This window comes from Castor canadensis, chromosome 3 (assembly GCF_047511655.1).
Source record: "Castor canadensis chromosome 3, mCasCan1.hap1v2, whole genome shotgun sequence".
Taxonomy (NCBI): Eukaryota; Metazoa; Chordata; class Mammalia; order Rodentia; family Castoridae; genus Castor; species Castor canadensis.
Window position 1 is genome coordinate 80,686,414 of NC_133388.1, and position 19,600 is coordinate 80,706,013.

General features: G+C 50.3%; 4 protein-coding genes across 6 annotated transcripts; 3 read left to right on the forward strand and 1 right to left on the reverse strand.

Moving 5' to 3' along the window:
- Nucleotides 1–42: 42 nt before the first annotated feature.
- Nucleotides 43–10,948, forward strand: Nop9 (NOP9 nucleolar protein). The gene is made up of 10 exons (XM_020162915.2): nucleotides 43–379; nucleotides 586–1,035; nucleotides 2,663–2,773; nucleotides 3,004–3,145; nucleotides 3,271–3,463; nucleotides 4,668–4,808; nucleotides 5,179–5,304; nucleotides 5,487–5,723; nucleotides 5,930–6,035; nucleotides 6,374–10,948. The coding sequence occupies exons 1-10, from the start codon at nucleotides 133–135 to the stop codon at nucleotides 6,529–6,531; spliced, it is 1,911 nt and encodes a 636-aa protein (XP_020018504.2). The 5' UTR covers nucleotides 43–132; the 3' UTR covers nucleotides 6,532–10,948.
- Cideb (cell death inducing DFFA like effector b) lies at nucleotides 6,766–9,838 on the reverse strand. The gene is made up of 5 exons (XM_020162917.2): nucleotides 9,659–9,838; nucleotides 9,232–9,376; nucleotides 7,938–8,087; nucleotides 7,515–7,705; nucleotides 6,766–7,343 (listed from the first exon to the last, which is right to left on the reverse strand). Exons 1-5 carry the CDS (start codon nucleotides 9,697–9,699, stop codon nucleotides 7,211–7,213), a joined length of 660 nt encoding a protein of 219 aa, XP_020018506.1. The 5' UTR covers nucleotides 9,700–9,838; the 3' UTR covers nucleotides 6,766–7,210.
- A 141-nt stretch (nucleotides 10,949–11,089) lies between the features above and the next one.
- Ltb4r2 (leukotriene B4 receptor 2) lies at nucleotides 11,090–14,145 on the forward strand. Of its 2 annotated transcripts, none has more exons than XM_074068273.1 (2): nucleotides 11,090–12,438; nucleotides 12,785–14,145. In XM_074068273.1, exons 1-2 carry the CDS (start codon nucleotides 12,225–12,227, stop codon nucleotides 13,879–13,881), a joined length of 1,311 nt encoding a protein of 436 aa, XP_073924374.1. In that variant the 5' UTR covers nucleotides 11,090–12,224; the 3' UTR covers nucleotides 13,882–14,145. The 2 variants fall into 2 exon arrangements, with proteins under 2 accessions (XP_073924374.1, XP_020018479.1); XM_020162890.2 differs by having other exon boundaries at nucleotides 12,323–12,438; nucleotides 12,766–14,145.
- Nucleotides 12,326–19,587, forward strand: Ltb4r (leukotriene B4 receptor). Of its 2 annotated transcripts, none has more exons than XM_074068274.1 (2): nucleotides 12,326–12,438; nucleotides 17,452–19,587. In XM_074068274.1, the coding sequence occupies exon 2, from the start codon at nucleotides 17,461–17,463 to the stop codon at nucleotides 18,553–18,555; it is 1,095 nt and encodes a 364-aa protein (XP_073924375.1). In that variant the 5' UTR covers nucleotides 12,326–12,438; nucleotides 17,452–17,460; the 3' UTR covers nucleotides 18,556–19,587. The 2 variants fall into 2 exon arrangements, with proteins under 2 accessions (XP_073924375.1, XP_020018503.1); XM_020162914.2 differs by lacking the exon at nucleotides 12,326–12,438 and adding an exon at nucleotides 14,296–16,836.
- Nucleotides 19,588–19,600: the final 13 nt, after the last annotated feature.

The window sequence follows — 19,600 nt, forward strand, 5'->3', positions numbered from 1 at the left end:
CACCTGGCCGGGCCGTCGCGGAGTCATGACGTAGAGCTCTGCGACTGGAACACGCCGGAACTTCGGAAGTCGGCGAAGACCAGGCTCGCTGCTGGCGGGGAGAGCCCTTCTCTTCTGCGGTTCGAAACACACATGGGATTGGGTCCGCGGTTCCCTCACATGGCAGGGCGCCAGTTCCCAGCTGGCGGCAAACGTGGGCGCGGGGGCAGAGGGTCGGGGCGTCCCCCACCAGGTCGCGAACGGCATCCCCAGCCGCCTGCGGGCCGGCACTCAGAGCCCGCTCTAGATGCCCTCCCGCAGCTGAGCCCCGAAGCTCTGGGGTATTTCCGGCGGGCGCTGTCAACTCTGAAAGAGGCTCCCGAGGCCGGGGAAGAACGAGGTAGGGAGCAACTGAGGGTTGGGACCAAGTGCATAAAGCCCAGGACATGCAAGGAAACTTTCTGGGGTCCCCAGGGCGTGGGGACTTTGTTTTACTTCTTATGTCCTCTTCCTCGATCTCTGTCCTTTGCCCCTTGTTAAAGTGATGGAGCATAACCTTATTCTCTTCTCAGTTGCTTTAAATGATTGTTTTCCACGTTTTTTCAGAGCTGATGGTGCACAATATTTTGAAGGAAGTGGAGACTCAGGCCCTAGCCTTGGCCACAAACAGAACTGGCAGTGAGATGCTGCAGGAACTTTTGGGGTTCAGTCCTTTGAAACCGTTGTGTCGAGTATGGGCAGCTCTGCGCTCCAACTTGCGCTTTGTGGCCTGTCATCGGTGCGGGGTCCATGTACTGCAAAGTGCTTTGCTGCAGCTGCCTCGATTGCTGGGGAGTCCTGCAGAGGAGGAGGAGGAGGAGGAGGAGGAGGAGAAGGATGGTCCCTTGGAGACCCTGGAGGAACTGGTTCTGGGACTAGCTTCAGAGGTGTGTGGTGATTTTCTTTTCTACTGTGGAGACACACATGGCAGCTTCGTGGTCAGGACACTGCTGCAGGTGTTGGGAGGGACACTCCTGGAGTCTGAGAGAGTCAGGCCCCGTGGCTCCCAATCATCTGGTAAGTATTACAAGAAAGGGAGGTGGAACTGGTGGGAAGTTCAGAAGAGAGTAACCGGAAGAATAAGTCATTATGGTGAAAGTTTGGCCTTGAATAATTACCAGAGATATTAGGGCACAGTTTAGAAGAACAAAGAATAGTGTGTACAGAGGCCCAGAGGTAAGAATGCACACCTGTTTAGCATAGGGGCAGCAGGAAGAGGTGATTAATTTAGAGCAATGAATTTCAAATTTTTTGTACCACAACCCACAGTAAAAACTTGTTTTTAAACATGACTCAACATGTATGTGTGTATATACACGTTGCTCTCAAGCAGAAGTTCAGGAAGCAAAACCCTTACGATATGCAGCACTCTGATATTTTTCTATATATATATATACTTTATTGGGGTTAGAACCCTGGTTTATCTACTCTTGTGCTTAAACTTGCATCTAACCCTTTTTTGCTCTGGTTATTTTTGAAATATGATCTTGCTTTTTCCCTGGACCATATCCTCCTATTTTAGGATTCCTGTCATAGCTGGGTTGACAGGCTCATGCCACCATGCCCAACTATTGCTTGAGATGGAGCCTCACAAACTCTTAGCTGGGCTAGCCTGAAACCTCAATCCTCCTGATCTCAGCCTCTCAAATAGCAAGGATTACAGGTGTGAGCCACCAGCACCTAGTGGTTTTTAAATTTTATTCTGCTTCATTCCTTTTTTTTATTTATTGTTGTGCTGGGTGGGGGTACATTGTGGCATTTACAAAAGTTCTTACAATATATCAAATTGTTTTCTTTCTTTCTTTTTTTCGGGTGGTACTGGTGTTTGAACTCAGGGCTTCCCACTTTGCCAGATAGGCACTCTACCACATGAGCCATTCTGCCAGCCCTCTATTTCATTTTTTATAAAGTACTGATTGAGACTACTAACTTGATTTTATGATACAGTCATAGGCTGTGACCTACATTTTGAAAACTCTGGGAAATAAGTTAGAAAGTTTATTTGGTGGTGCTGGGCTTGACTTCAAGGCCTTGTGCTTTTAGGCATGTGGGTTTTTTTTTTAATTTTATTTATTTGTTTATTTTTTATTCATATGTGCATACAATGTTTGGGTCATTTCTCCCCCTTTCCCCCCTTTAGGCATGTGCTTTACTACATGAGCCATGCCCCCAGGTCTTGCTGCTTCCCCTGCCCCACCACCACCACTTTGCCTTCTTCTGACAGCATCCTCCTATCTTCACCTTCTACCTAACTGGGATTATTAGCCATATACCACCATGCCCAGCCAGAAAGTTTAAATGAGGCCTGATTTTGGATTGCCTGGCTGAGGAGTTTGTACTATCTTCTGTGGCCCACAGGAAGGTTGGTTGAAGTTCCTTAGAAAATTTAAACAGAAATGTCATTTCAAGACAGGAGATGTGGCTCCAGTATTAGAGTGCCTACCTAACAAGTACAAGGGCTCTGAGAGTTCAAATCCCAGAGCTGCCAAAAAAATAAAGAAGTGTCATTTCAGTTTAGTCATCCAGAGGAGACATTCATCTGTTCTGTATTGCAAGCTGAATCCTCATTGATCTGTGGAGTTCTTCTCTGTTCTGGATGGCAGGTTGTAATCTCACCACTGCACATGTTCTTGATCTTTCTCAGAAGTACAGAGGGCCTCAGCTCGAGAATGTAAGCCTACTGATTTTGAAGTTCCTGACACATTCTTGAATCACCTTCAGGACCTGAGCTCCTGCTTTCTCAAGGACATTGCTGGTAAGAAGGGAAGTAGGAATTGGGTCTGGATCTACTGTGCTAGAGGAGATTACCTCCAACCAGGGCCCTTAGGGCAGGTCATTCCTCTTCAAACCTGGTCTGATTTGTTGTTGCAAAACACTATATGGATGCTTTTGTGTACGTAGTCCTCTTTGTTGCTTAAGGTTTGAGGTTGTACAGGTGTCAGGCCTTTGAAAAAGCCGTTAATTACTTCTGCCTTCTCCCCACAGTGTTTATCACTGACAAGATCTCCAGCTTCTGCCTTCAAGTGGCCTTACAGATCTTACACCGTAAACTGCCTCAGTTCTGTGCCCATCTTTGCAATACTGTGATTGGCTACCTGAGTACTTGCAATTCCTCAGCAGATGGCAGGTATGGTCAGGACCTCAGGACTGACCACAGTTGGTGGGGCTGTGTAAAATGAATGAGGTGATGTGGTGCAGCTGCATTTTAAATGAAGTGGAGTTAAAACTGCTTTATGCTCTTTTTGTCTCCAGCCCCCTACTACTATTTTTGCGGGATCAGACAAGCTCCAGACTCTTGGAGCAAGTACTGCTGGTGTTGGAGGCCCCCAGGCTCCAGAGCCTCTTTGAGGATCACTTCCAGGGTCAGCTGCAGACCTTGGCTGCACATCCCATTGCAAACTTCCCTTTGCAACGCTTGTTGGATGCAATCACTACCCCTCAGCTGGTGAGGGGGAAACTTGACTGGGTCTCTTTCTGCTATTCTTGTTTGTTGGGTCTTATTTTATAGTGTGCTTGGATGTCTCTGACAGTGTATTGTTCATTGCCCCTTGTAAAGTTAACCTCAGGGTTTTCCAGAGCTTAGTATAAAGGTGCCCTCCTCCCAGAGGTATGACTACCAGTAGGAGACTGCCTTTGTGTGTGTGTGTGTGTGTGTGTGTGTGTGTGTGTGTGTGTGTACTGGGGTTTTGAACTTGTCCTCATGCTTGTTAGGCTGGGGCTCTTCCACTGTTCCTTTTTTGCTTTAGTTAATTTTTATATAGGGTCTTGTGCTTTTGCCCAGAGTTAGCCTTGGACCACAATCCTCCTACCTATGCCTCTCACATAGCTGGGATTATGGTTGTTTACCACCATGCCCAGCTTATTTGTTGAGAGAGGGTCTCACTAACTTTTGTCCAAGTTAGCCTTGAATCATGTTCCTCCTGATCTCCACCTCCCGAGTATTTGGGATTACAGGCATGTGCCACCACACTTGGCCCATGAAGAAGTTTGTTTTATTATTATTATTATTTTGGCAGTACTGGGGTTTGAACTCAGGGCCTTGTGCTTGCTATGCAAAGGCAAACATTGTACCACTTGAGCCATGCCTTTAGGTTCCCCCCCAATATAGGTCATACTGTGTAGCTGAAGCTAGCTTGGCCTCAAACTCACAAACCTCCTGCTTCAACCTCCTAAATGTTGGGATTACAGGAATGTACCACCATGCCTCACTAGGAGACTGGCTTAATTCAAGTTTTCAGCTTGAACTTCTATGGTCCACCCAGACTCTGGGCACTTGGGTACAAATTCACATGAGCACGAAAGCCATTGCTTTTGCTTCTCTTTTCCCTGCTGCTTAGCACCAAGATGGGCTTTCCTGTGGTCTCTCTGGGTTGGGATTTGGAATGGAAGGGCAGGTGTAATTCTAGTTCTCTCTTACCCCTAGTTCTCCTCTGCACCTACAGAGGGGCTATTTAAAGTCCCCTTAGGTGGCACCTTTATGACTTCCCCCTTGTCCAGGGCCTTACCCAGCCAAACCAAAGTCCTGACATTGGAAATACTTTTTTATTTTATTTGGCACTTTTAGTTGTTTTCAGAAGGAAGATGTCTCTGAATAACTTAGTCTGCTATTACCACAATGCCTAAGATTCTTTATCCCATTTTCCTCTCAGCTGTCCTCCGTGTTTGAGGAGCTGAGCCCTGTCCTAGAAGCTGTACTGGCTCAGGGCCACCCAGGTGTAGTTATTGCCCTTGTGGGGGCCTGCCGCAGAGTTGGGACTCACCAAGCCCAGGTCTTGCAGCTGTTGTTGGAGGTAAGTATGTATTACTTGCAACCCATTTTTGCCCTTGGTACAATTCTATGAGTTAGGACTTATCTAATCTGCACTCAAGAGGTCTACTGCCAAGGAAGTTCATAGAGAGAAGGAAAAATGAGTCCAAGAGCCATCATACAACCCTGGATTGAAAAATTATCTTCCAGAACTGAGAGAAAAGTTTAGGGGTACATGGTTAGTCAGCTCCTGTTATATGTGTAGAGGTTGGGGTACAGCAAAGCAGATGAGATCCTGCCCTCATGGAGTTTACTTTTTTGTAGAGTTAGGCCTTCTCATTTTTCCTGTCCAGAAAGTTGAGATTGGGGATGGGGTAGCTCTCAGAGTCATCATGTTTTGTCTTCCCTTCTAGGCATTCCACTGTGCAGAGCCCTCATCCCGGCAAGTGGCCTGTGTTCCTCTTTTTGCCACTTTGACAGCTTATGAGGTGTACTATGAACTAATTGAGGAGGAGGAGGCAGTACCTGCAGAGCACCAGGTGAAGCAGGGAGGAGGCTAAGCCAGTGATTAATTGGCCAGACTTCTCAGGGATTGGGAAGCCCCTTGGGGAGGGTGATGAGATTTCCAACCTCATCCAAGCAAAGGTGGCAGTATCCTGGGGATGAGCTTATCCACCTGGTTTGGACACTGCTTCCTAATTTCCTACTTCTTTGTTCCCAGGTGGAAATGGCCACAGCCAGGGCCTTGGGAAAAGTGACAGTACTTGGGTCTCTTCTGCTCCAGCATCTGCTGCACTTCTCCACCCCTGGTCTTGTACTTGGAAGTCTGGGTGCCTTGACAGGGCCACAGCTTCTGGCTCTGGCCCAAAGCCCTGCTGGTTCCCATGTGCTTGATGCCATTCTGACCAGCCCCTCTGTGACACGCAAGCAGCGCCGCCGTGTGCTGCAGACCCTAAAGGTTAGACTTCTAAACTTCTGCTTGATTCTCCTCTGTCAATCATTTAGAGAAAACAAGCTTCCCCTAGGACTGTGTCTTCAGAGTGGAAGAGAGGAAACGGTTCTTGGACTGTTTTGACCCCACCTAACCTTCTGAAGCTTTATTCCCCACCCCCAAAACTTTTGTACACTTCCCTAGAAGAACTTACCTTGTTTGTCTTAATACAGGGACAATATGTGGCTCTGGCCTGTAGCCGTCATGGCAGCCGTGTGCTAGATGCTATCTGGAGTGGAGCAGCCTTGGGGGCCCGGAAGGAAATTGCTACTGAGTTGGGTGAGTACCAGTGCTTCTCTGATGTTTCCAAACTTTCCCTTCTCTTGTGCCAGATAGCTGGGTGGCTGAGGAATGAACTTGAATTCAACAGACTTCAGTTCCAAAGGGTGGTCTTGGACATGGGTTCTTAGCAATCTGCTCTTGCCTTCTCCTCTGCTGACTGATTGTACAGTCCTTTACTGTCACCCCTCCTCCTGGCTTCTGTTCTTTGAAGAGTGAAGTGTTTGCTCCATCCCAGTGGCAGTCCCAGGATCAGAAGAAAATGGAGGGGTCTTTATCCAACTAGAATCTGTCTTTGAGCATGGATGTCACTAAGCCTGAGTGGTTTTCCTTTGCAGGGGAACAGAACCAGGAGCTGATAAGAGACCCTTTTGGCCACCATGTGGCTCGAAATGTGGCCCTGACTACCTTTCTGAAGCGACGAGAAGCTTGGGAACAGCAGCAGAGTGCAGTGGCCAAGCGGAGGCGGGCATTGAACTCAATTCTTGAAGACTGAGGCCTTGGGATCTGGGACTGGATGTTGAAGAAAAGGGCAAAAGAGAGTACTTGTTCAATTCCTTCCTGGTTTAAGTTGGAGTCAAAGGTCTTATTGGAGCTGGGCATGGTGGTGCATGTCTGTGATCCTAGCACTTGGGAGGCTGAGGCAGGAGGATCGTGAGTTTGAGGCCAGCCTGGGCCTTAAACCTTTTGGGAGACCCTGTCTCCAAAAAAAAAAAAAAAAAAAGTCTAATTGGCATAAATGTTTTTATATTTTTATTAGAGATGTTTTTGGTTTTTAGGAGAAAGGTATGAAGAAATTGAGATCTTAAGGTAATATCAGAGAGGGCTGTCATCAGTGTACTGGGGATCTTAGCGACAAGAGGAGTTGGTAAGAATCTAGATGTGGCAGCAGTCAGAGTGGGATAAGGATGCTTGGGGACTGGCTTGTGGCCTTTCAGGGTAAGTAGGAGGCGGGAGTATGGCTAGGATGTGCAGCATTCTTTAGGGAAAGGTATACGCTGGGGGAGTAGGGCAGTCTGCTGACAGGTTCTGTCACAGTAGGGTCAGAGGACAGTGGGGAAATCTGGCGAGTTATCCATCCTGTACTGTCTGCAGGTACCAAAACCTGATGCTGTTACAGACTTCATAATGTGTCTTACAGAACAAGTCTGGGAACAAAATATCTGAGCCCCTGCTTAATAGGAATGGAGGTGACCCTGCTGGTGCCACTGCTCAGCCCTCTCCACTACATGGCGAAGGGTTGAGGAAACTCCCAGCAACATATGGCCCAGGCCTTGCAGCAGCGTGGAGGTCCAACGAAGGAACTCCCTGAAGGGGAGAGATCAGAAGAAATTAAATAAATAGGGGAGTCCCAGAGAAGGCCATTGAGCTAGGGGCTGGAGGGTTTTTATAAGGGAGAGCTAATGGGATAAGTGGGTGCAGGAGAGGGTGACTATCCAACTGTAGGGGATGGGGTTATAGGACATGTTGATTTCTGACCTGAGTACTTTTTTGGGGCCAACTCCTTGAAAGTCACAACTCATAGAGTAGAGTCCGTAGAATGTGGCTTTTACATTCAGGCTGCCAAAGAGGTCACGAGGATTTTGCTTGTATATGTCAAAGGTGATGCGGGCGATGTCCTTGCTGTGCTTTGGCTTCTCTCGGCCCAGGCCATATAACAGTACCCCACTCTGTAGGGTACTCCCATCAGTATGGTGGACCCTCAACCTGACACCCACCACTAACCCCATTAGCTGTGGTTTGGACCTCCCTGCTCCTGGACTGTGTCCACTACATGGTGACCTTGATAGCTCAATAGCTCTCCCCGTGCCTCTGCCTCTGAGATCAGGGTTAGGCCAGAGAAGAAGCTTAGGAGAGCTAGAAAGGATGGTGATCTAAGGAGCCTCAGTATGGGCTTCTCACCCTGGGGGGGCTCCAGCTCTGTCCTAGCTCCAGCACCATCAGGCATGTGTCATCCTCCAACAGCTGGAAGAAGTCTTCGTTTTCCACGCCAGTCCCATCCTCCTCCAGCACCAGTGTTAGTACTCCACTCAGGAGCAGGGTCTCCAGTGCCTGCCCAGTGGTAAGAAGCAATGACCAATGTTTGCCCTAGATACTGGTTGATATCTCAGTTCTACTTCTGGTGCTTTGCTATCCCTTCTCCAGCCAGCAGCTCTCAATGTCCTTTAATCATTGGGGGACTCTCTTTTTGCTCTTCCTGCTATATCATTTTCACCTCCCCTCAAAGTCTACAGGTTTAGAATTTTTAAATCTAGCCAGGAGCTAGGTGTGGAAGCACATTCCTGTGGTTCCAACTACTAGGGAGGCCGAGGCAGGAGGGCTGCTTGCGCCTAGGAGAGTAAAGTTGACCAGGCTGGACAACTTTGGACCTCGTCTCAAAAACAACAGCTCTGCCGGTGGTTCACACCTGTAATCCTAGCTACTCCAGCGAGACAGGAGGATTGCAGTTTGAAGCCAGTCAGGGCAAATAGTTCACAAGTCCCTATCTTGAAAATACTCCCAACACAAAAAAGGGCTGGTAGAGTGGCTTCAGTGGTAAGCACCTGTCAAGCACTCTTGAAATCAAGTGTGAGGTCAGGTTCTCTTGAAATCTTGCCTCTGTCTTGTTGCCTACAGTGTCTCATCTCACTCCCATTTTTAGTGTTCTCCACAACCTTTTAGTAACTGTGATTTTTTTAACGTTTTGGGGGCCTCACTGTGTGCTAGGTATCTATGAGGACTTTACATACTAATGTGCTTTTATTCCTTTTAATAATCTTAGGAGATGGCTCATTATTCTCTTTGTTCAGATGAAGAAACTGAGGTCTTGATAGATTGAATAACTTACCAAGGTTTGACAGCAAGTAGCAAAATCAGGATTTAAGTTTGGTTTTTCATACAAATTGTCTTTCCATACTTCTGAATTCCATCCCTCCAGCTCTCCCTTATCTATTGCTTTCCTACTTCCCAAGAAAAGCCCACTACTTGGAAAAGAAACAAATTCACCCAAATGCAACAGAGGCCACTGGGCTTACCCTCTGCCTTTAGCCTTAGAGAGAGGGGTACCTCATCTGTACTCTGTCCACTACATGGTGACCTTGATAACTCAATAGCTTTTTATTCCACCATTCTGTCTGTTCCACCATCCCAAGTTGTCACTATTCTTCAGCCCGTTGGCTGCCCCTGCTATAGGAACCCAGGAACTTGGCTCACTCACCTTATCTAGCAGTTCCTGGCGGGTGGCTGCTGTCAGACCTTTCCGGATTGTCCGCTTGTGGTCACAGACACGGAAAGGTCGCTGAGGTGGTGGAGTTGAGGTCCAGACCCTACGGCCAAACTCTGAGCTCATATTGGATACTGACCTGATAGTTGGGAAGAAAGGGCCAGAAGGGTGAGAAGAGCTTGGTGAGTGTAGTGGAGATGATGGGGGTGGGATGGCTGGAGGGTTAAGGAAGGGAGGGCTCTCAATTTCCAAATTAGCCAAAGGAGAGACCAGGAAGTGGGGGAGGGGCAGTGGTTCAGGTGTTGGACAGATGTGTAGAGAAGGGGGTAAGAGGGGAAGTGAGTCTCCTGGACACTAAATGTCTTGTCCTACTTGCCGGTATCCCCAAAATTGGTGTGTAAAGAGGAAGGTTAGAAGTCACCTGAGTAGGCCACTGGGGCTCAAGGCTGAGAGATAGTCCATGGTGGAGAGGAGTAGGAGAGTTGCCTCCCTGTGGCTTCTGGGCTGAATGATTCTCGGCTGTGCTGAGGCTGAAGTGTTATTTTCTGTTATGAAGCTGGGATCTTAGCTGTGTTGAGGGGAGATGAGTCAAGCCTGGACTCTGGTCCCCCTGCCTGGCCACTAATGAGGACAAAGTCCAAGAGGAGGTAAGAGGAGGGGCCTAGATAAGGTGGTAGAAGTAGGACTCCCAGCAAATCCCTAGAAGTGTGTGTGATGTGAGTGTGTGTGTGTGTGTGTGTGTGTGTGTGTGTAGGGTAACTAGGAACTATGTAAAAAGATGGAATGTGACCTTGTGTTTTTATTTCTGTGGAGATAATTTTCTAGGAACAGTGTCTGACTCCTAACCTCAGAGAAGCTAAATCACATGTGATCTGACACACTGTGTTGCCATGTACTGGAAAGTCCATAAGCTGCTGCTTTTGGGAAAGGCTGGGCTGAGAGTGGGGGAAACTTGCTCAGGGTGGGAAACAGTGGGAGCTTGGGCAAGGCATGAAAAAAATGAGAAGTGGGGCAATGAGTCTGGGAGCTGTGTGGGGAGAAGCTGATTCTGACCCATGGATCCAGGATAATCAGGATCCTGACCTTTACCCTGGCCTTCCTGCTTACCTTCTTCCTCCTATTGGGCTGGCTTCATTCTCCAGAACTTGCTTCAGTGACCCTGGAGTAGTCACCTCTCTCACCTCTTCCTTTTTGCCAGTTAATGGAAATGAAGGAGATATGGATGAGGGAGTGTCCTACGATGGCATCAGGACTAGCTTTTGGTGCCCCTGTGTCCCCTCTTTGATTTCATTTGCAGCTGTGATGGACAATTGCACACAAACTTGGACTTATTGACAGTAAACCCCCCACATGCGCAGAATCCCCACTTTCCTCCCTGCGAGCCTTACAGAGTCCCCAGTTCCCCAGCTTACTTTCTGTGATCTGAGAGACGCAAAATGCCTTGACTACTCTGTGACCCAGGCCAGCTACATTTCTTGTGCAGACTTGAGCCTAAGTCTGCACATTGAACATTGCCAGGCACTGTTGCCAAAAACACTGAAAGAAACTAGCCTCAGCCCTAAACCAAATTCCTTGAAACTCTCACAAACTCCATACCCTGAACTCCTTTGTGGCAGGAGGGTAGACAGAACATCTTTTCTTTTTCCTGTGTGTCAAGAGAATGATTACAGACTACTCTGTAAGCCCACTTCTGTAAACACTTTAGACCGATTGCCTTGACATCTAGTGCTTCCTTCTTTGGAATCCCACATGGCCCTATTCTTGGGGTGATTTACAGCACTACTTCTAGGAACTCTCCTGCATGCTTTTGGTGTCACTTTGGCTGTGAGTTTGGCTAAGGTGGAAGAAGCCTTGTCAAAATCTGTGGCACCTCACTCAAACCCTTACAAGTGCAAGGGGAAAATACAGGGGCTTGACACTTCTAGCGTAATCCTCAAATGATATAGCATGCCCCACTCTTCTGTTTTGGGCATTCTGTACACTTCTAGAGGTTCCATGCCTACCTAAGGAACACAATAACAGGTTCTTACTGGCTTTCTTTCCCATCTTCCCCTGCTCCCTCACTCTTGCTTCCTGAGCTGACCTTCCAAGTATAGGATTGAGTCAGGCACCAGTGGCTCATACCTATAATCCTAGCTACTTGGGAGGCAGAGCTCAGGAGGATTGCAGTTTGAAGCCAGCCCTGGGCAAATAGTTCAAGATACTGTGTTGAAAAACTCATCACAGAAAAGGCCTGGCAGAGTAGCTCAAGTAGTATGAGTGCCTGCCTAGCAAGTGTGAGGACCTGAGTTCAAACCCCAGTGCTGCCAAAAAACCCGAAACAAGCATAGAATTCCCCATACCCATGTACTTTTCTCATTCTTCGCTTTGTGGAAAACAAACTAAATGTTCCTGGTGTCCTTATTCTCAGGGAGCCCCAGTCCTGGCTGTTGACTGGGCAGAGGTCTCTTCCTTCCCTGTCTTCCTTGTCCTATATCCTGGTGCAGCCTGGAAGTGTGGTCTCATGATTGTGTGTTATGACTCCCCAACCAGGTTATAAGCCTTATATACCTCTATGTACACCCTATCCCCCTCCACCTTGCCCCCAGGACCTAGCACTATGCCTTCCACTGAAAACCTAGTGAGAACTCAGAGTGGAGGACTTGAGTAGGGTCCAAAGCAAGAGATGGGATTGGGTAGGCTAAGAGCTGAGGGAAAAGGGGGCTCAGCAGGAGTGAGAGGCTGAAAACAGGCAAAGAGAGAAGCTAGGAGAGAGGTGTTAGGGTCCCTTTCTCTGCTGAGTTTAGGCCAGGAAGGTGAGAGAACATAAGCACTGCAAAAAGTGGATTGGAAGGATTGGGGACAGAGATGGGGGTGGGGTGGGGTAGGGTGGGGTGAGAGCAGGCCCAGGGTCAGTCTCCAGAGTGTTCCTGCTCCCCTCCAGAGCCAGAGCACTTTATCTGTACCCCTTCAGCCTTATCCTGTTTCCTAGGGAGGCAGGCTCCCACATGCTTGGGCCTGTTAGTGATGGGAAGGAGCAGGGTGAAGGAGGGGCCTCAGGAAAGGCCGAGGATGAGCACCATCTTGTCCCTCCTCACTCCTGCCTCACCCTCTGCAAATGTGAGAGGCATAGGACAGGAGTAGGCACCTCACCCACTGCTGCTTCACTTTTCACTTTCTCTAGGCCTCTTGCAGGCCCTCAACCCTGCCTACTCCCAGTGGGTAAGTAGATTTGTCCATGCTCTTTTACTCCCCACCGCCCACTTTTGCCCCCAGGTATTGGGAATGGGGCTGGGCCAGAGGGGTGGAGGTGGAGATAGTTAAAGCCCTGCATGAGGACTGGGTGTCTGGATAGCACTGGGCTATGGGGAGGTGTCCAGCAGTGGGGGGAGGTCAGCTGACTGGGAGCAGGGGATCTGGGTTCTAAGAAGGGGTGGTGTTTGAATTAGGGTCTTGGGGCCTGGGGTAAGCCAAGGCTTCTGGACAGAAGGGAGGCTTGCTTCAGGCAAGTGGGTCAGAGGCACAGTCCCTTATCTCCTTGCATCCAAGGTAATGTGGGCCTTTCCAGCCTCTTATAGGAAAAGAAGGATGTCAGTCTGCTACCGTCCCCCGGGGAACGAGACGCTGCTGAGCTGGAAGGCCTCGCGGGTTACAGGCACGGCTTTCCTGCTGCTGGCAGCGTTGCTGGGACTGCCCGGCAATGGCTTTGTAGTGTGGAGCTTGGCTGGCTGGCGGCCGGCAAGGGGGCGGCCGTTGGCGGCCACACTGGTGCTGCACCTAGCGCTGGCCGACGGCGCGGTGCTACTGCTCACTCCGCTCTTCGTGGTCTTCCTGACAGGGCAGGCGTGGCCGCTGGGTCAGGTGGGCTGCAAGGCGGTGTACTACGTGTGCGCACTCAGCATGTACGCCAGCGTGCTGCTCACCAGCCTGCTCAGCCTGCAACGCTGCCTCGCCGTCACTCGGCCCTTCCTGGCGCCCCGGCTGCGCAGCCCGGCCCTGGCCCGCCGCCTGCTGTTGGCAGTCTGGGTGGCCGCATTGTTGCTTGCCCTCCCGGCGGCCATCTACCGCCACCTCTGGGGCGACCGCGTGTGTCAGCTGTGCCACCCGACGCCAGCGCATGCTGCTGCTCACCTGAGCCTGGAGACTCTGACCGCCTTCGTCCTTCCTTTTGGGCTGGTGATCGGCTGCTACAGCGTGACGCTGGTGCGGCTGCGGGGCGCCAGCTGGAGCGCCAAGAGACACCGGACGCGGGTGGGACGCCTGGTGGGTGCCATCGTACTCGCCTTCGGCTTGCTCTGGGCACCCTACCACGCGGTCAATCTTCTGCAGGTGTTGGCAGCGCTCGCTCCACCCGAAGGGGCTTTGGCCAGGCTCGGCGGGGCGGGCCAGGCAGCACGGGCTGGAACTACCGCCTTGGCCTTCTTCAGCTCCAGCGTTAACCCAGTGCTCTACGTCTTCACGGCTGGGGATCTGCTACCTCGGGCAGGACCCCGTTTTCTCACACGGCTCTTTGAGGGCTCGGGGGAAGTCCGAGGGGTCAGCCGCTCTAGGGAGGGTACCATGGAGCTCCGAACTACTCCCAGACTAAAAGTAGTGGGGCAAGGTGGGGGCAATGGGGACCCGGGGGGAGGAATAGAGAGGGATAGCCAGGAATGGGATCCTTGACCAAATAACTGGGCCTGCTCTTCCCTACTACTTTCCATTGCCCCTGCTCTGGGTGGAGTATTTTGAGGCTACAGTTTGGATCTGGCTGGGCAGAATTATTATACACCTGGGGCAAGCCCAGTTTCCTCCAAACTGCGGGATTGTGAGGGTGATGAAGGTCTATGTTAAAAATATTGTGTTTGCAGATTGGCATGTATCCATGTGCCAGTACTGCTTACTTGTTGCTAGTAAGTATTGTTGTGAAATACACTGGAAGCCATTTGATGATGGCTTAAGTGTGTTCTCTGTGACGGTTCATCATGCCTGAGTTGTACTGAAGCCACCTAATTCTTGGAAGGGCCAGGCCAGGGCTGCACAGTGCCAGCCTTCAGTGCCTGCCTTCCCCACCCAGGTTGCCTGATTTACCTAGGCCTATTCATAGAACCATTCTTGAAATAAAGGGACAAAGAGGAAAGAAAGGTATGGAAGTTTGACTAGGGGATGGAGATGACATCTGTACTTTGGGGTCATTGAGAGTTGTCTGGGGAAGAAACTGCCTCTGGAAGGGGAAAGTAAATATGTGGCTTTAATAGGAAAGTGTTCCTGCCTGTTTTGTGGCTGGTACAGTGGGAGAGAGGTACACAGGAGTGGACAGTGAGATAGGAGCCTGGGAATCTGAGACTTACCTTCCTTTCTCACCATCTCACCCTCCCCACCAAAGCTACTTGAGAGGGACCCTAGAAGCCAGCAGTTGCTCAGGGGAAATTTGGGGGTTGGAGATGAGGTGAAATGAAGAATGGCAAGAATATTTGGAAAACAGAGAATTTTTCAGGGAGGTGGCACCTCTCTTTCTTGTTTCTTTCTGTTAGGTCTTCCCTCCTTCCAAGACTACCTATTCCTAATCCCTCCTCCAGTACTTCTCAGTCCCCCAATTTTGGAATCTCTATTGCTACATCTAAAAACCGTCAGAGGACAGTGAGTGCTTGCCTTGAAAGATCGAGGCCCTGGGTTCAGTCCCTAGTAACACACACACACACACACACACACACAGTCTTGCATTTTTGATTTGGGGGCTGTAAAATGGGATTCTTTTCAGAGGATATCCATGGGCATTCATATCCAATCCATCCTAGTTGGCCCCAGAACTTTCTCAGTTTTAGCAATAAAAAATCTCTTGTCCCTGCCCCATTAGTCTACTAGCAAATGAGATTGGTCACCTGAGTTACCCTGACATCACCCCAGACTCTGCTTCAATAAATGTTCACATCCTCTAAGAGAGTAAAGGAAATCTAATCCTAGGGTCATTCCAGGTTCACCAAAACTGAGGTTGGTGTGAGCTCTCAACTAGGGCAGCAGGAAATATAGGTTAGTCCTTGGTGATGGGTGGGGGAGGGGGGAATACCCTTGAGGGAGATAGGGTAAAGAGCAACTTGAAAGAAGAGGCAAGGACAACCAGTTCCTGTCTGAAGGGGCTCTGGTTGACCTTGGAGCTCTATCCCCAAACTTGGGCTTCTTCCTCTCTTGGTGCTCTCAGGCTGAGGTTCCCTAACTTCCTGTTACATAGTCCCCATTTACACACCCTATGTTGTCAGAAAGCCCTTCCTCAAAGCTGCCTTCAGCTCTTGCTGTGGTTTCAGCCCTCTTTTCATCATATCCTCTGCCTGATAGTTACTGGGTCAACTCTGCTCTGGCTTTCCTCAATGCAGGGCAAGTAGGGGTGCAGGAAAGCACAGAGACCTCAAAGACCACAATTACACCTTGCATCTTTCCTGAGAAGTGGTGGTGTTGAAAGGGGAGCAAGAAGGCTCATGGTAGACTGCAAAAAGGCATTCTTAGATTTTGACTTCTATAGGAGACTTCAAAGAGAGGAGACATCCTCTCATCCATAGAAGGGGAGGGCTGACACTTTGGTGGCTATTTCTCTTTCCACATTTCTGGAGTGGTAAGGATGACATGAGGTATCCCTGCCCCTGCACCCTCACTTCTGGTTCCTCATTCTCAGCCCAGCCTAGCTCAGCCTCTCAGAGGTGGAACTGGATCACCCTGGCTGTGGGAATGTAGGAAAGAAGTGGTGCCAATCTCCTTTAAGCACCCAGTTTTTAAATCCAACCTTAGTAGGGTAACCATATGGGCAAACACAAGACAGGTGGCAGGGAGGGGAAGGGGAGGAAATTACAATTCTGTGTGGCAGTCACCAAGGAGACCACTTAGACTGGCTTTTACCAAAGAAAATGGACCTAGAATGGAAACTGGTTGACCTAGAATGGACCCAATCCCTTTAAGTGAAGGGAGGGATGGGAATTGCTGAGGGATGGCCCTATTCCCACAACCCAGATCATGGCTTGAATGGAAGCCAAGAATAGGGTGCTGTCCATTCTGTCTACTGACATGCTCTTTTTAAATCATGATGCTACCTAATCCACACCCAGAGCCAGAACCTAGTCATAGCTTCAACCTACACTTCCCAGCGTTCTAAACATCTACATTGTGTACCCAGACATTTAATGTGAAATATAAAGGTTTGGATACCAGCATTTTAGCCTCTTATTCTGAGCCCATTTCCCTCTCCAGTGTCCTTCCTTCCTCTATGTTACAATTAATTACCTTGTTCAATTCTCCAGTCTAGACCTGCATCTTAAGACCACACCCCAGCCGACTCACTCCTTATACCCCCTCTTTCCTGGGCTCTTCTCATTTGGCCCCACCCCTGAGGAGTCCTCCATTCTGGGCTGCCTGGAACACAGACATCCTTCCTCCTAGTGAAGGGAGGGGGCAGGGGTTTCAGCCCCACCCTCAAGAAGATATGTCCTCCCTGTCCTATGCTCGGTCATGGTACTTCCTCTCTGGCTGATTTAGCTCACAGCACCCAGACCTAGGGCCAGGCCCCTCACTAGAACAGATTCTAGAGACTAACTACATTTTGCTCTGACCCTGGAATTGCCAGCAGCTTCCAATCAGTACCTGCAAAACTTGTCAGTAAGTATCTTGGGACTGGGGACGGTGTGTGTGTGTGTATGTGTGTTTATGTGTGAGAGTGATGGGGGCAGGGCGGGGTGGTTGGTGGTTGTTGTTATCAGGTGCAGCCAGGAGAGAAGGTGCAAATCTTCAAAGAAAGCCTGACCAGTGTAAAAGGAGTTTGGAGGTTTTGTCCTTGAAGCCTGTCCATTAACTCCTCCCCATCACTGTTATTCTTGGTGCACCCTGGTCATCTTTGTGCATAGTGACTGAGTGATTGGAGAATATGATTGGGGCTAGGTGGTTAAAGGCCTGACAGGACAGAGAGAGCTAGCCTTTCAAGGAAAGTCTCCAGTCAGGAAGCCTGAATTGTGGGGTCTCCCAAAGGAAAGAGGCTGAAAAAGGTCTGGAAATGTTGCTGTCGCTGTTGCCATTGATGTATATTTTGCAATTGGGCAGGAAGGGGCCCCATACACAAATTAGGAAACTAGTATTATTTCTACTTGACCAGATCCCCCTGAAGACACTTCAGCTGGCAGTGATGAGGCAGTATACTTTTCTGATGTCCCTAGTGTTCAAGAGTGTCAGGAAAACTGGCTGCCTACCCTCATTCATGTGTGCACCCTCACTCTCCAGGTCCTTGTGATGGCTACAAACACTACATCTTCTGCGGCATCCTTTTCCTTAAGTTTAAGGTTCATATCTCTGTTGGCTGTTGTCCTATTGTCGGTGGCGCTGGCTGTGGGGCTTCCTGGTAACAGCTTTGTGGTATGGAGCATTCTGAAAAGGATGCGGAAGCGCTCAGTCACTGCCCTGCTGGTGCTGAACCTGGCCCTGGCGGACCTGGCTGTATTGCTCACTGCCCCTTTTTTCCTACACTCCTTGGCCCGAGGCGCCTGGAGCTTTGAACTGGCTGGCTGCCGCCTGTGCCACTATGTCTGTGGAGTCAGCATGTATGCCAGCGTCCTGCTTATCACGGCCATGAGTCTGGACCGCTCACTGGCTGTAGCCCGTCCCTTCGTGTCCCAGAAGGTGCGCACCAAGGCGATTGCCCTGTGGGTGCTGGCAGGCATCTGGGTGGTGTCCTTCGTGTTGGCCACGCCAGTCCTCGCCTACCGCACAGTAAGCTCGGAACTGAACAACAGGAGTCTGAGATGCTTCGCCAAGTACCCCAGCGAAAGGCACAGGGCCTTCCACCTGCTCTTCGAGGCCTTCACGGGTTTCCTGCTGCCCTTCGCGGCGGTGGTGGCCAGCTACTCCGACATCGGGCGCAGGCTGCGGGCACGGCGCTTCCGCCGCAGTCGCCGTACCGGCCGCCTGGTGGCGCTTATCATTCTGGCCTTCGCCGCTTTCTGGCTGCCCTATCACTTGGTGAACCTGGCCGAGGCGGGCCGCGCGCTGGCCGGCTTAAGCCCGCACTCGGGGCCCGCGGGGCCGCGGCTGGCGCTGGCCCGCAACGTGCTTATCGCGCTGGCCTTCCTGAGCAGCAGCGTGAACCCCGTGCTGTACGCATGCGCGGGCGGGGGCCTGCTGCGCTCCGCAGGCGTGGGCTTCGTGGCCAAGCTGCTGGAGGGCACAGGCTCCGAGCTTTCCAGTGCCCGCCGTGGGGGCACCCTGGGCCAGACCATGAGGGCTGGGCAACCTGGCCAGAACTTGCCAGGCTCCGTAGTGGCGGAGCCTGGCACCACCGAGAGCCTCACAGCGTCCTCGGACCCTATCAAGGGAAGCGAACTGAGCTAGGCTGGTGGAAGGACGCTCTCTTTCTCCTCGGGGAATGCCTACGTTGGCCTGACCCAATTCTGCACCCGGAGGAGAAGAACCAGTGTGGGGGATCGACGGGGGTGGAGCGGAAGCAGAGGGAGGGGTGGGGCGAGTCAGCACTTTGTGAGAACATGCTCTGGCCAGGCTCCCGGGGCAGTTTTACAATTAAAACTGAAGTCTGAAATCGGTCAACCCTATGCATGAGGAGTGTGTGTTATGGAGCACTGGTGTGCACCCTGGTGGGATCCCTCTCAATAGTGGGTAATCACAGCCTTTAGTTCCCCATGATTTACAATTTTGGAAGGGACATAAGGGCAGACATAGACCGCCCCCCACGCACACACACCATTCGTGATTTTGAAGTAGGTAGCTATAGATCCCACTTAGAAAAACACGTTCTACCAACTGCTAGAAGAGATTGTCAAGGAAAACCACCCATGTGAGCTCATGACTCCAGACCTATGACTCAGGGGACCTAAGAAAACACTACTGCTGTGAAACGTCTTCCCTGAAGTCTGTGTAAGTATCCTTGTTAACATGTCTCCAGTTTTCTACCAGTAGATGTTCCTCTTAACAGATGTTCTGGGGGGAGGTGCGGATAAAAGGTCTCACTTGAAACTTAGAATTCTGCACATCAGCCTAAAGAGTCCCAAAAGTGAGAGGGATGCACCCCTATTTCCTAGGGTGACTTATTTTTAGAGAACCTTGGGCCAGTTTCTTCTCCACAACATTTTAGGAAGATGGCCTGGGAGGAAACCATCCTACTGAGGAGGCAAGGAGAAAGTGATTCCCAGTTACATCCAGCAGCTCTTAACATCAGTTGAAGCTGGGCCCCCGTGGCTCAATGGCTCAAACCTGTAATTCTAGTATTCAGGAGGCAGAGATCAGGATGATTGCCGTTCAAAGCCAGCTGGGGCAAATAGTTCTGGAGACCCTGTGGGGAAAATACCCAACACCAAAAAGGGCTGGCAGCGGGGCTCAGGTGGCAGAGCACCTGCCTAACAAGTGTGAGGCCCTAAGTTCA